The 13,182-nt window shown below is 35.1% G+C and overlaps 1 protein-coding gene across 1 annotated transcript; it reads left to right on the top strand.

Moving 5' to 3' along the window:
* Positions 1-11,392: 11,392 nt before the first annotated feature.
* Positions 11,393-12,563, top strand: LOC149533911 (peroxidase 1-like). The gene is made up of 3 exons (XM_089804354.1): positions 11,393-11,599; positions 11,683-11,868; positions 11,997-12,563. The coding sequence occupies exons 1-3, from the start codon at positions 11,393-11,395 to the stop codon at positions 12,561-12,563; spliced, it is 960 nt and encodes a 319-aa protein (XP_089660480.1).
* Positions 12,564-13,182: the final 619 nt, after the last annotated feature.

Here is a 13,182-nt window from a genome sequence, read left to right as displayed (position 1 = left end):
GCACCATGTAGCTCATCAATCAGCTTATCTATTTGTGGGATGGGATATTTGTTCTTAATGGTCTTCTTTTTTAATGCCCTATAATCAATGCACATGCGCATTGTCCCATCCTTCTTCTTTACCAACACTACTGTTGAAGAAAAGGGACTCTTACTAGGCCAGATATGCCCTATTTCCAACAACTCCTTAATTGCCTTCTGTATCGCATCCTTATGTTTCTTAGGATGACAATAGGGAGTAATCATGACTAGTTTGGCTCCCTCCTCAAGCTCAATAACATGCTTTATTCCTCTATTAGGAGGAACCCCATGCAGAATCTTGCCAAATACCTTAGTGTGCCTATCAAGTATCTCTTGAATCTCTAGTGGATGACTCTTCACCTATGGCTCTTGTGAAGTTGGCATAGTGAAACATTCTGTTGCCCACTCTACGTTATCATGCCAAAAAAGTCTTTGCATTTTTCTCAAGGAAACTACTCTGCAAATTCCATCTGAAAGTCCCCTAAGTATCACAATTCTTCCCTTATGCTAAAACTTCATTTCCAATTTTTCTAGGTTAAATGTGAACTCTACTAGGGAGGCCATCCATACCATGCCAAGGATGACATCATAGTCTCCCATGTCTACCACATAGAACTCATCTTTCAACTCATAGCCATCTCCAAACCTGATGTGAAGATTAGATATCTTCTAAGTGCATAATAGTTTGTCACCATTAGCTACCATAACCCTAAATTTGGCATGCTCCTCAGTCTATAGACCTCTCTTGGCTACAAATTGTGCATCTATAAAATTATGTGTAGCCCCAATGTCAATGAGTGAGATCACTTTCTGCCCTTGGATAGTACCTCTAACCCTAAATGTAATTGCCTTCTGAGCCTCTATTAATCATGCTAATGACTTATCATCCTCAAGAATTCTGCTTCCCTCAGTACTGCTATCCTCATCTGAATCAGAGTGTTGATCCTCCCTTTTTGACTATGACTCTTCTAGTGAGAAATATTCCATTTGATTTGCCTTAGCCTTGAGGGGACACTTATGAGATAAATCCCAAGGCTCTCTACAATGAAAACATAACCTCTTCTTTCTTAAATCATTCAAAGCGTCATTATCCAACTTATCTCTTTTGGGCTGAGCATCCTTGTGAAAAGGTTTTTTGTCCTTCTCCTTGTCCCTTTTCATATAAGAATCCTTATGCTAAAATATGTTCCTAAATGAAGAAGGTGCTAAGTCTCAAGCCTTTTTAGTGGCCTCCTGCAACGTACCTAGGTCATGTCCCTTGACCCAACCTTGCAAGGGTTTTGAGAGTTCATCCATAAACAATACTACTAACCTCTTCTCTGCAATATGTATGACCAACATAGCTAACCTCTGAAACTCACTAATATATGTTTCAACTGATCCCCATTGATTGAGTTGTGCCAACTCCTTAAATTGTAATTTAGGATCCCTTGTATCAAATCTCTCTATGAGCTTCTTAGTGAACTCCTCATAAGATGTGATCTGGTTATGTCCCAAGGTTACCATGCCATGGTGCCACCACTCATGAGTCAGTCCATCCAAGTGAATAGCTGCATATTTTATAGCCTCCTCTTCAGGCATAGGAATCAGTTGCAAGTAAGTATCCATCATCTGCACCCAAGCTCATGCAGTCATCTTCTCGAAAGCATCATAATATGGTAAAGAAAGTGTCCCCACTTTCTTTCTCAGCTCAAAGTTTTGACTTCTTCCTCCTAATCTGGGCATGTGTCTCATCCTCAAGTCCAAGTAATCTCTAAGAGAGATATTTGCCTGAAACTCCAGCCCACTAGCCTCCCAATCCCTCGTAAACTGATCTTGTAACTCTACAATCTATGGTTCATTAATCGATTGAACTAGTTCTCTAGGTGGGAGGGTGGCTAGAAGGGATCTCGAGCTATTTGTTCAAGCTAGCCATGAAACATGTCTAAAGTTATTAGCCTCATTCCCATTTTTATTATTACCATTAATGTTGTCTCAGCCTCCATTATCATTGCCCCTATTATTTTTGCCATTGTTGGCATCACCTAGATTAATATTGATGCCCATTTTTCTAGCCATTAGCTGCATCATCGTATCCATTCACATATCTATTTGCCTATTATGCTCTTGTTGCATCCACTGCCCATCCTCTAATGAACTCAGTAACCTAAGCATTGCATTTTTTTGATCTGGACTGGTACTCCTATCATCTTGATCATCCATATTGTTGTCATGTTCAAAGAATGTCTCCTCTATGTCTATATGACTGGATTGTATGTCCCTCCACATGGATGAACTATATCATTCATTATGTGAGTCGAAACTCCTACTTTGTCTTGCTCTGGTATTGTGAAAATTATAAAGCCCTTATCGCATGCTCAAACATAGATGTTGAAGATCTGCACAGGATGGAAACACTTATAGCTCTAATACCACTATAATGGACACCTAGGAATGCCCAAAACTTGAACCAAGGCTGAAATTATATTAATATTGAGAATGCTGCAATCAATTACAAAGAGATGTATTCCAAAGGCCAAACCCTAAGGGAATGACGTCTAGAATGTTAAAATAGAGAATGGACATCCTCTATTGCCAAAAGAAGGGAGTGTGATTCACACATCCAAGCTCTTATCAAATGCAAGTCATAATCATCTGATGATCAGCAATGAGACTTTCAGCACTATTTATCCTTTTCTTCATCCTTCTAGAAGGAACTAAAATATTAATTAATTGCAAGAGCTAGAAGCTTCCTCCTTCCACTAATTAATGTGTTCTCTAGAAATTCCTCCCTGGCAATAATTAATTAAATCACGAGAGGCTTCTTTTCTTCCAATAATTAATACATACCGTAGAAGCTAATCCCTTGTAAATAATTAAATTAATTAAAAAGAAAGTCATATTTAATTTTTAATTGAATGAATTTATAAGAAATTAATTTAATTTCTTCTTATCCTCTACTTAGACTTTGGAGAATGTGAAGGCTAAAACATGGGAACATTACATTAAGATAGTTGGTAAAGACAAGACATAAATACTAGAAATGTATGTGACTCAAGTCGAAATAGGGGAGGTAGATACACCTACACCTCTAGCACATGACAAGGTGCAATTGAAACTATAGAGACAAAAAAGGACAAGTCTGAAGAGACAAGTTTGACACCCAAGGCAAAGGAGCTACTAGCTATTCAAGAATTAGTGATATTACTAGAATATGATACTCCTTCTAGTCAAACTCTTTATAGGCCGAGCATAGATGCTACTCCATTGCAATTTTTGGTGCTGAGTCCTAGTTTGTCTAAGGTAGAAGAGGTAATTACCTATGGAGATGTTAGCCTAGATGAAGAGATTGTATTGCCTACATTTGATTATGCAATAATCATAATTAAGAAGATGGATATATTACAAGAGACCCTCACAAAGAAGAAACATCAAGAACTACTTAGAAGGGAGCATAGGGAGAAGCAAGATTTGGTTGATATCAAAGAGATTTTCTTAGATGAATTTAGTCTTCCTAATCTATATGAAACCAAGCCAATCATTGAATAATTGGCCAATATAGTGGAAAGCGTTAGTGACACAGACCTGGATACTAATGTGAAACTATTAGAATGGTCTAAAAAGAAGTTTAAAAAAAAAGTAAATGAGAAGATATCCAGTGGTATTGCAATGACACAGGTTGAGCTAGCAACTAGGATAGAGAGTGTGAAGAAGATACTAGAGAACATTTTCTCTTTGTACACCAAACTATGTAATCCTACACTCTTCACACAAGAGGTAAGGAACCACATTCTTAGTTTGGAGAGCCAAATGCAGTCATCTGGTGCAACATTGCCCAAGTCTCTAACTCAAGGTGAGAAACATTTTAGGACCCTATTACAATCCCAGAGTTAGTTAGCATCATTACAAAGCAGATGAAGCCAACATAAGGGATAAACTGATCAACATCTAGTCGACATTGACTCCTCACATTGAGATTTTACACAAGGAACTAGGCTGTCCAGAAAGACTTGTGAAAAAGGACCCCAATATTTCTACATTAGATGGCTTAATCCACCTTTTTGTAGAGCTAACCATCCAAATTAAGTCTTTGGAGGTAGATTTTGATAATTGGGATGCCACTTTTAAAATTATACTTGAGGTCCATAAATCTTTCTTGGACCAATACACTATAGGTGTATAAGTGATTAACATTAGTGTCAAAAAGGGGGAGTAAGAGCAATGGGAGAGCCAATGGAGGAGGGAAAGAAAGCAAAACAAATAGATGTCTTAGCCAAAGGGGATTAATATATAAAGAAGTAAGAGAACAACAAGATGCAAAATTAGTTCAGACAAAAGTAGAGAATGAGTATCAATTAATGCAAATCTACTCAGTAAGAGAAAGATTTTGATACAAAGTATAATATAGAATAGATTAAACAACTTAGGGGGTGTTATAAAATTTTGAGGTATAAGTCATGTTACAAAAAATTGATATTCTAAAATTTTGTATAGAAGTTGAATGGACATCTATGTTATGGGTATGTGCAGGATCATGGTGTGCCAAAAAGTGGTGATCTGAAAAATATGTAGTTCTGAAATGCCTCAAACCATTTCAAAATATATTCCAACTTTTTCCCCACCCACCCTGATATTAAATGAAAAAAATTAATATCTTTATAAGGACTACTATATATTTGGATACCAAATCTATATGGTCAAATTTAAAAACATCCTAAAAATGTGTTTTTGGCATGTTCTTATGTGATTTTTACTTCAAACATGTAGCTGATGACTTTTTTTCTACCAAAAGTTTTATGAAATGAAAAGGGTTTCTTAAGAATATTCTTATATTTCCATAAATGTAAGGTTTGTAGAATTATGAGTTTAGTATGTAATTATTACTTATTTTCTAATGGAGTTACGTATAAAGTGCTGACTAACACACTGCTTGAAAAACAACTATAACTTTCAAATGGTAAAACATTTTTAAAATCCAAAAGATGCATCACATTCTATGTTTCTTCGACTATAAGGAACAAAATGAAAAATTAAATTTTGCAGAGTTAAGAATTACTTAAGGTGGTCAGACATACATCTACTTCTTATTTTTGTTCTAAATTTTTTATATTAATGCATTAAAATTCAAAATTTTGACCAATCAATTTTTAGATTTTTTGAGATAAGTCCTAGTAGTTTAGAAACAAGATACAATTTCCTAGAGATTATTTTCTCTCAATGTTTTGATATAAAGCTAATAACAAGTAGAAAATTGCACGTCAAGTTGACATAACCTTGATTTTCTAATTTTTTATTGCCACTTAAGAGCATAGTTTGGTTGACCATGATCTTGCACATACCCTTATGCTCATAAGAATAAGATTATTAATGTATGATCAATTTTTTTGAAACTCATGTCAAACAGGGAGATTTTTAACCTCAGATTAGCTTTAACAAGTGAGTGTCTATACACTTAAGCTATTTACTAAGTTCATGCCAAACAAGTAACATATGTTGAGCACAATATATAAGTTAGATCATGCCTAGTAAATGTGAGTGCCCAGTGAGTCATATGCCAAGTCACTCAAGTGATGAGAAGATAGTATGTGACAAGTGATTTAGTTGTGAAGAAAGTAGTACATGCCGAGTCATTCAGATGCCAAGAGACAACATTCACATCATAGTTAGTGTGAAGCACTAGGGACTTCAGATGCCGAGTATCACTGTTTTGAAATAATTGTTTGTATTGGCAAAAATTACTATGTAAACCATTTTTGAGCTGACTTAAGGATTAATTTACAATATTTTGTTGATAAGGATGAATCATAAGTGGGAATCCCTATGTATTACATGCATCCAATTAGGTAAAGGGAAGTTTTAAGCAACAATATAGGTGAATCACAACCATTGATTCATACCTAACTCTCAGTCAACTAGGTCCTCTTAAGGAGGACAAACCCTGATTTTTTTCTAAATGATCAGAGAGAGAGAGAGAAGGAGAGTTTGCATGTGCAAATAGGAAATTCATGGTGGGAAAAGTATTATTATTTAAAGTTACATTACAAAATCAGTTAAAGGTGAATAGAGGAAGAAAACAATTAATAACAAAGAGACATCTAATAAAAAAGGATCAAGTAAACATTAGTATAGAGGTGATCTGACATCAATCAATAGAGTGCTAATCATAGAATCATTTTTGAGACATTCTTAAAGGTGAATCAGTTAAATCTCTTAACACAGTAGTCTTAATAGGCTATATTGAAATCCTCTAACAAGGTGCTTACTTAATTGTGAGTTGAACTCCTTTAATTAGGCACACTTTTAATAATGTGTTAAAATCCTTTAATAGGGTAAGACCTAATAGTCTTTGTAAGCTTTAAATAGGGCATACCTTTTATAGAGTATATCATGTCTCATGACCAAACATTGTAAGATTCATTAGATACACTTTATTACTGCAGTAGTGAAGATTTGTGGGTGTCATGCCCACCCCAGTTTTACATTCTCATTGGAGAGTTTTTGGATAATCATAGATCTAGTGTCATACATGTGTGAATGCTTGCTTTTTTACATACTTTAAATTTTAATTCTTTATACGGTGTTTCAATTGACTTATTGAATTGAGAGATGGATGTATGGTGAATGTTTTTATGGGTTAAAGTTTAAAGCACTATTCACCCCCCTCTTAGAGTTTACTTTTCCTATTGTAATTCCAACACTCTGAAAACCTTAGAGTTTAGAGTACCTACATGGTGTAGTTGGTTTCCTTATATCATGGGGTCCTTCTTCTCCTTAGGAAAAATCTAAAAATGGTGATCATTAAGGGAGATGTTGTTAGGATAATTAATATATCTTTAAAAATATGGACAAATTTGGGTAGAACAAAAGTTATCTCTTGAATATGATTAGACACTTGTTAAGAAGTGTCAATGAGGTATCATGTTTCTACTCTTCTTGAGAAGGAAATCATGTAGTAGAAAAGCTTGTGAGTGTGGAAAGATTTTCAGAGGGATTCAAATTTTGGGAAGAATTATGGGTAGTGTACAAAGTGATCTAATACATTGTAAAGAGATCTTGCATTTGTTATCATGCAATTATTCGATTTTATGGGGTATTTTATTTATATCCTTTAATTGAGTTGGTTTGTATATAATTTTAGTTATTGAGTTTCTATGTGAATCTAAAGAAGTGGTGTTTGTTTTCTTTTTCTGAGTTTTCAGAGAGAAGTCAAAGTGTGTAAGTGTTGTAGATAACATAGTGAGAAGAAAATCACAAGGAGTGTATCATTTAAAGTTTATCCTAATTAATTGGGGGAATATTAGAATTAAAGGGAGCCTTAAGCATGTAGGGATTACAAAACATATCAAGGGGTTGAAGGCTTACAACCCTAAGCAATCACTGAGGATTATAGAGTCATAGGATGCTAGTAAGGTGACTATGGGTTATGCAACTTTTGTTGTGATGCAAGAATTGATTTTGGCCATTTATGGGATGAATATGGAGAATGTGAATATTCCACAGAATACAGAGACTATTTTAAGGAGGCTCCAAAGCATTTTTGTCGCAGGTGAGAAAATTACTAAACTTCATTCTAGGTTTATCAAAGAAGCAATTAAAGGGGTGTGGAAGAGTGTGGTGCAAGTGCTCATTTAGTTTATCACATTTGAAGGAATGTATAACTGGTTCCATTCTCACCCATTTTCTATGCTTAATCATTTTTAGAGGAATAATTTGTTATTTTTTCCTTTCTAGATATATTCCCCTCTTTCTATTTCTATGAAAAAATGCAAGATGAATGGCTCTCTTCCTAAACACCAAGGGCTTCGGTTTAGGCTTTATGTGTAGTATAGGAAACTAGTCCTCTGAACATTCTTGTCCTTGAGGTTGATCTCAATAATTAGGTTTTTCCTTCTATCTATTTCTCATTGAACCAAGCTCGTACCTGTAGTACTCTTGAAACCCCTTTTAGTTCAACTATAAAGATTCTAGGAATAATAAAGAAGTAATTAAAGGGGTATAAATGGTTACATTCTCACTTGTTTCCTATGCTTAATCATTTTTTGAGGAATGATTTTTATCTTTTACTTTCTAGATTTATTCCCCACTTTCTATTTCTGTGAGAAATCCAAGGAAAATGGCTCTCTTACTAAACACCAAGGGCTTCTATTTAGGTTTTATGAGGACTATAGGAATCTAGTCCCTTAGACCTCTTAAACCTTGAGGCTGATCTAAATAATCAGGTTTTCCCTTCTATCTGTTCCTTATTGAACCAAGTTCATACCCCTAGTACTCCTAAAACTCCATCTAGTTCAACAATAATGATTCTCCCCACTCCCCCCACCCCTCTAAAAAATTTAAAAAAGAAAGGGAATCTCCATGAGAATTTAGAACAAATTGTGGAAGTTTTAGAGAACTATAAAAATAGCTCTTCCTCAGTTATGGAGACAAAATAGACCCCTCAAACCTCTTCCTAGTTTTAAACTCCCCTTTTCCTGGGTTCCACAATGTACCCTCATTCCTTGGTCATTGATTTGAGATACTCTTCTCACCCTAAGGTGTCTCTAGAACACTCTTTTAGCCCTTTTCCTAAAAAGGAGGATGGCTTTATATATTTGGAAACCCTCACCCTTGATTAATCGATAGAGAAAGGATTATGTTAAGATATGTTGAAAGCTTCAATGAGATGGCTTTTTTTTGAAATGTGTATTGCTGATAGGAAAATTAATAGGATGGGAGCCATTGCTAAGGTAGACCATTAATCTTTTGATTGGACATCTAGTCAAAGGGATGAAGCATGACGGGAAGTGGGCTTAGAGATACGTGAAAAATTAAATAATTGGGAAAATATTGAGGAGTAGGTGGTGAAACTTGGGAATAGTCTGCTCTTGGAGGAGAAAAGAGAATGAAATTCTAAAGGCTCTCACGACCATGAAAATGGCTAAGGACTAAGTTAGAGATTAAATTAATAATTTTTTTTCTCCCAATAATTCTATTCAATCCAAAATGGAAGCCAACATTGTTAGTGTAAAGATCTAGAAAAAAAAAAACGTAAACAAAGCAGAAGTGCAAGGAGGAGACTTGAAGAAAAGTTTAAAGTAATTTGAAGGCCTCCCTGTGGAGGTGAGGGACTATGTCTATCTGCCCTCCCAAGTTCTCTTTTCTAGATGAACTCAAGGAGCTGAAAAAATAGTTGGTTCGGCTTTGTGTGTTTTGCCTCAGGTTGGTGTGTGTTGGGTCCTCAGTGTTTGATTTATGAAGGTGTAGGAATTCTACTATGGGTGGTTTATCCTTATTAGGTGTTGCTGATGTGATGTTTAGTGTTGGGTGTTTTTCCTCAATGAGCTTCTTGTTGCTGGTTTGTAAGTTTTTAGTTGCACTAGGGTCTATTTTTTTGTTGCCTTGGCAATGGATGGGATTTTGTTTTTAGTTTCCTTGCCTAATTTGTTGTTCTTTGGTTTTAATTAGTTTTTATCATCTAGTTTAGTTTTTGCTGGTTTATTCTAGTATTGTTCTATAGGTGTCATTGCTTGTGATCTTATCTTTGTATCCATGGACTTGATGTTATTTTGGTTGTAAGGGTTCGGGTTGTATCTTACTTTATTTAACCAGAACATGACCTTATTGCATTTATTATTGTGCTTAGACATTATTAGCCATTTCACAGAGATTGTTTCCACATATATGTGGAGATACAAGCTTTTAAATATAATAATTGTATAATCCTAAATTATTATCCATAACCTAAGGTAAAACCCATGGTCTAATTGTAGGCATTGAGGAAAATAGACTAATGTTAGGTAAGATATTCATGATATCAAGATAGTCTATGCATTGAAAGAAATAAATCTACAATGTTGGTTTGATGTTTTATTCAATGAGTTTAAGCATTGAAATGTAAATGAGAATAAAAGTGAATTAGTGCAAAATAGTAGTGATCTTGTTTAAAAGTGAAAGCCAAAAGGAATAATGTTATTCATCTTTGTGGCAAGTTCGTTAAAATTCACAGAGTAGAAAAACAAACATACGCATAATTTTGTATGTAATAAAAATATGGAAAAAACCTTAAACTTCATATTATTGGGTTGCATCTTTCAAGAGAAAACTGAATTTTAGAAATTATTTTACTCTATTCTATTTTCTTTATCATATCATCCTCGGAACAATAAGCATGCCCATTTTCTGCAACAATCATTTGCCAAATCAAAAGAAAACAAACATCAAGAAGAGAAAAATTAGAATTTGCCAAAAAATTTATCTATTGGTTTGTCATCTGAAATCCTCTCTCCATACTTACATTTTTATATTTTTATAAAGTATGCTTTTTGAAACTCATTATATTTTAATATCTCCGTCAAATAACTGCACATACGGATATTTTTGAGAACTAGAGTATCAATTTTGAAGGTCTAGTAATTCGAAGCTTCTGGCAAAGTAGATTTCCATTTATACATTTTATTCGAAGTAATGGCTACTATTCAAGTTTACCTCACGCTCCAATTTCCGCTTTCTCTATTCGTAATCCAAATTTTTATACATCAGTTTACTTAGATTCATATTCAGCCTATAAGGAGAAAACACTACAAGGAAGCAGTAAGCTATACGAAAGAAAACAAATATTCAAAGATGCACTAACACGCAAGACAACAAAAACATTGTAGGCAGGCACTACAGCTGCTGCATGCAGCTCTCTTGTTTTTTATTGTCTTCCGTAACCTATATGGGTTTTCTACTTGTTCGACGATTCAATGTACCGCTCAAGTATCCGTTAGCATACAACGGTTTTCAATCTTAGCAAACAGTTATTTCGTCTTCAAAGGTAAACAGTTCATGTGCGTTGCAATATTCTGTTTTGCAGTAAAATAAAAGCATGCTAAAATTATAGTACCATCCTTAAATGAAACAGTCATATTTGTACCAAATAAAACTGCGATGGCAAGTCATAGATATTATTCCCTTCGATAAGAAGAAGAGTAACTGCCTTAGGAACTAAGTATGCGACTGCTACAAAAGGCCATCTCAGCGTGGTTAGCTGGCAAGGAGACGAATATAATACAATGCTGTGCTGCTACTCTTCCCAGAGTTGCTTCTTGAAGAATATAAGCAAAGACAAATACTAGAAAATGGGCAGTCAGAAAGGCGTGCACCTAATTATTCCAAATCATATCTCCATAGAAACACGTTGGGGTAGAGAAAAACAATAAATTAGTCTACCATTGTTTATCCCTTCATCTAGCATGTCTCTGCCGATTGCTTTGCCTTGGAAGTTGACGTGATTTAATTCTTGCTCTTTTTCTCTTCTCTGCTTATAAATTCAGTGATTCCCGTCATATCAGAGACACAATCACCATCTGCTTCTATATCACTTAATGTTATCTGACCTCATCGCAATTGATACTGAGAAGAAAGCTATACCGATGTCGACTAAGAAGCCTATCGTAGTTGGGCTCTTTCTTTCTCTTCTTTTCATCGTTGGAAAATCAGAACTGAAGTTGGATTTCTACGAAAGGAGCTGCCCAAAGGCGGAGACGATAGTCAGAAGCACTGTGAAGAAGTACATATCTCGGGTCCCTTCCTTGGCTGCTCCAATTCTAAGGATGCATTTTCACGATTGTTTTGTACGGGTGAGTTATGATTCCATTACTTCTTACTGGGTTTTATCTTTACATTTCAATGAGATCCCATTTTGATTTTCAATGCAATGCAGGGATGCGACGGCTCAGTTCTGCTAAATTCAACGAACAATGATGCTGAGAAGGACGCAATTGCAAATTTAAGCTTGAGGGGATTCCAAGTGATTGACGCTGCGAAGACAGAGCTTGAAAAGCAGTGTCCCGGCGTGGTGTCTTGTGCTGATATTCTTGCCCTCGTTACGCGAGATGCAGTGGACATGGTATATTACTTACTTTTTTATCTTTTCAAAACTACGACCATTCTCCTAGGTCAAATTACCGAAGCTTTCCTAGTATTGGATAGAGTGAAATTACTTATAAGCCTATCGCATGATGTTTGCATGTATAGATTGGAGGGCCAGTGTGGAAGGTTCCAATGGGAAGAAGGGACGGCGTTATATCTCTGAAGAAAGACGCATCAAGCTTGCCGTCTCCTTTCGCAAGCTTCGAGCAACTGAAGTCTTCATTCGCAGAAAAGGGGTTAACTGTGAAAGACCTGGTTGTGCTCTCTGGGGCTCACACTATCGGCACCTCCCATTGTGGACCCTTTGCCAGTAGAATCTCTGGATCAAGAGACTCTTCCTTAGCGGAATCGTATGCCAAGAAATTGAGAATAAAATGCAAGGCTGGAGACAGCAGGAGCTTAGTAGAGATGGATCCTGGAAGCTTTCGAACATTTGACAACCATTATTACGTCAACTTGAAAAGGAAACGGGGTCTGTTTGCGTCAGATGCTGCGCTTGTGACGGATGCTGAGGCAAACTCATTCATAGACTCTGCACTAGAATCTTCAAATTCTAACTCTAGTAGCTGGTTCTTCACGGAGTTTGGAATATCAATGGAGAAGATGGGTACAATTGACGTCCTCACTGGGAACGCAGGACAAGTCAGACACCATTGCGCTATGGTCAATTGAATTCTTGCGCTGTCTCATTTGTGTACTGTATCCGATTGTTAAAACCGTGCAAGCCCGACATGCTCTTCCATGTGATATTAAAGAGCCATTGTTTTATCTTTGAAACTCTGCCTTATTTATTTATGTTTATTACATATTCCTTTTGGTGTTTTCCGACATGATAAATTCTCATCTCTCTTATTTTTATTCAACTATTACAATAATTTTTGTTTTTATAAATACTCTTTATTAAATAAAAGTTATAATATATTATATAAAATAATTGATAATAATAATTGCAGATTACTTGATTTTATCATTCATATTAGAGATTTAATATAAGGAACTATAAATAGGTTGTATCTTACATGTTTTTGAGAAAAGTAATATTCTTTAATTGAACAATATATAATCTTTAAACTATGTTTAAATATCTATAGAGTGTTAATATAATGTAGGTTACACATAAAGCATTCAATATAAAAAATAAAAAATAATATCACTTAACTCATCTAATTTTTGGGAAAAAATAAAGTATGTTTGTATTGTAGTTTCAAACTAAGAATTATATTTGTACCTTGTTAATTTCAAATATAGAACTAATGAAAGATGTTGAAGATATTTGCCTAGGGCATGTAAT

Source organism: Cupressus sempervirens, chromosome 10 (genome assembly GCF_028749045.1).
Source record: "Cupressus sempervirens isolate cs-2001-9-10 chromosome 10, ASM2874904v1, whole genome shotgun sequence".
NCBI classification, from domain to species: Eukaryota; Viridiplantae; Streptophyta; class Pinopsida; order Cupressales; family Cupressaceae; genus Cupressus; species Cupressus sempervirens.
This window is presented reverse-complemented; position numbering and strand designations above follow the sequence as displayed.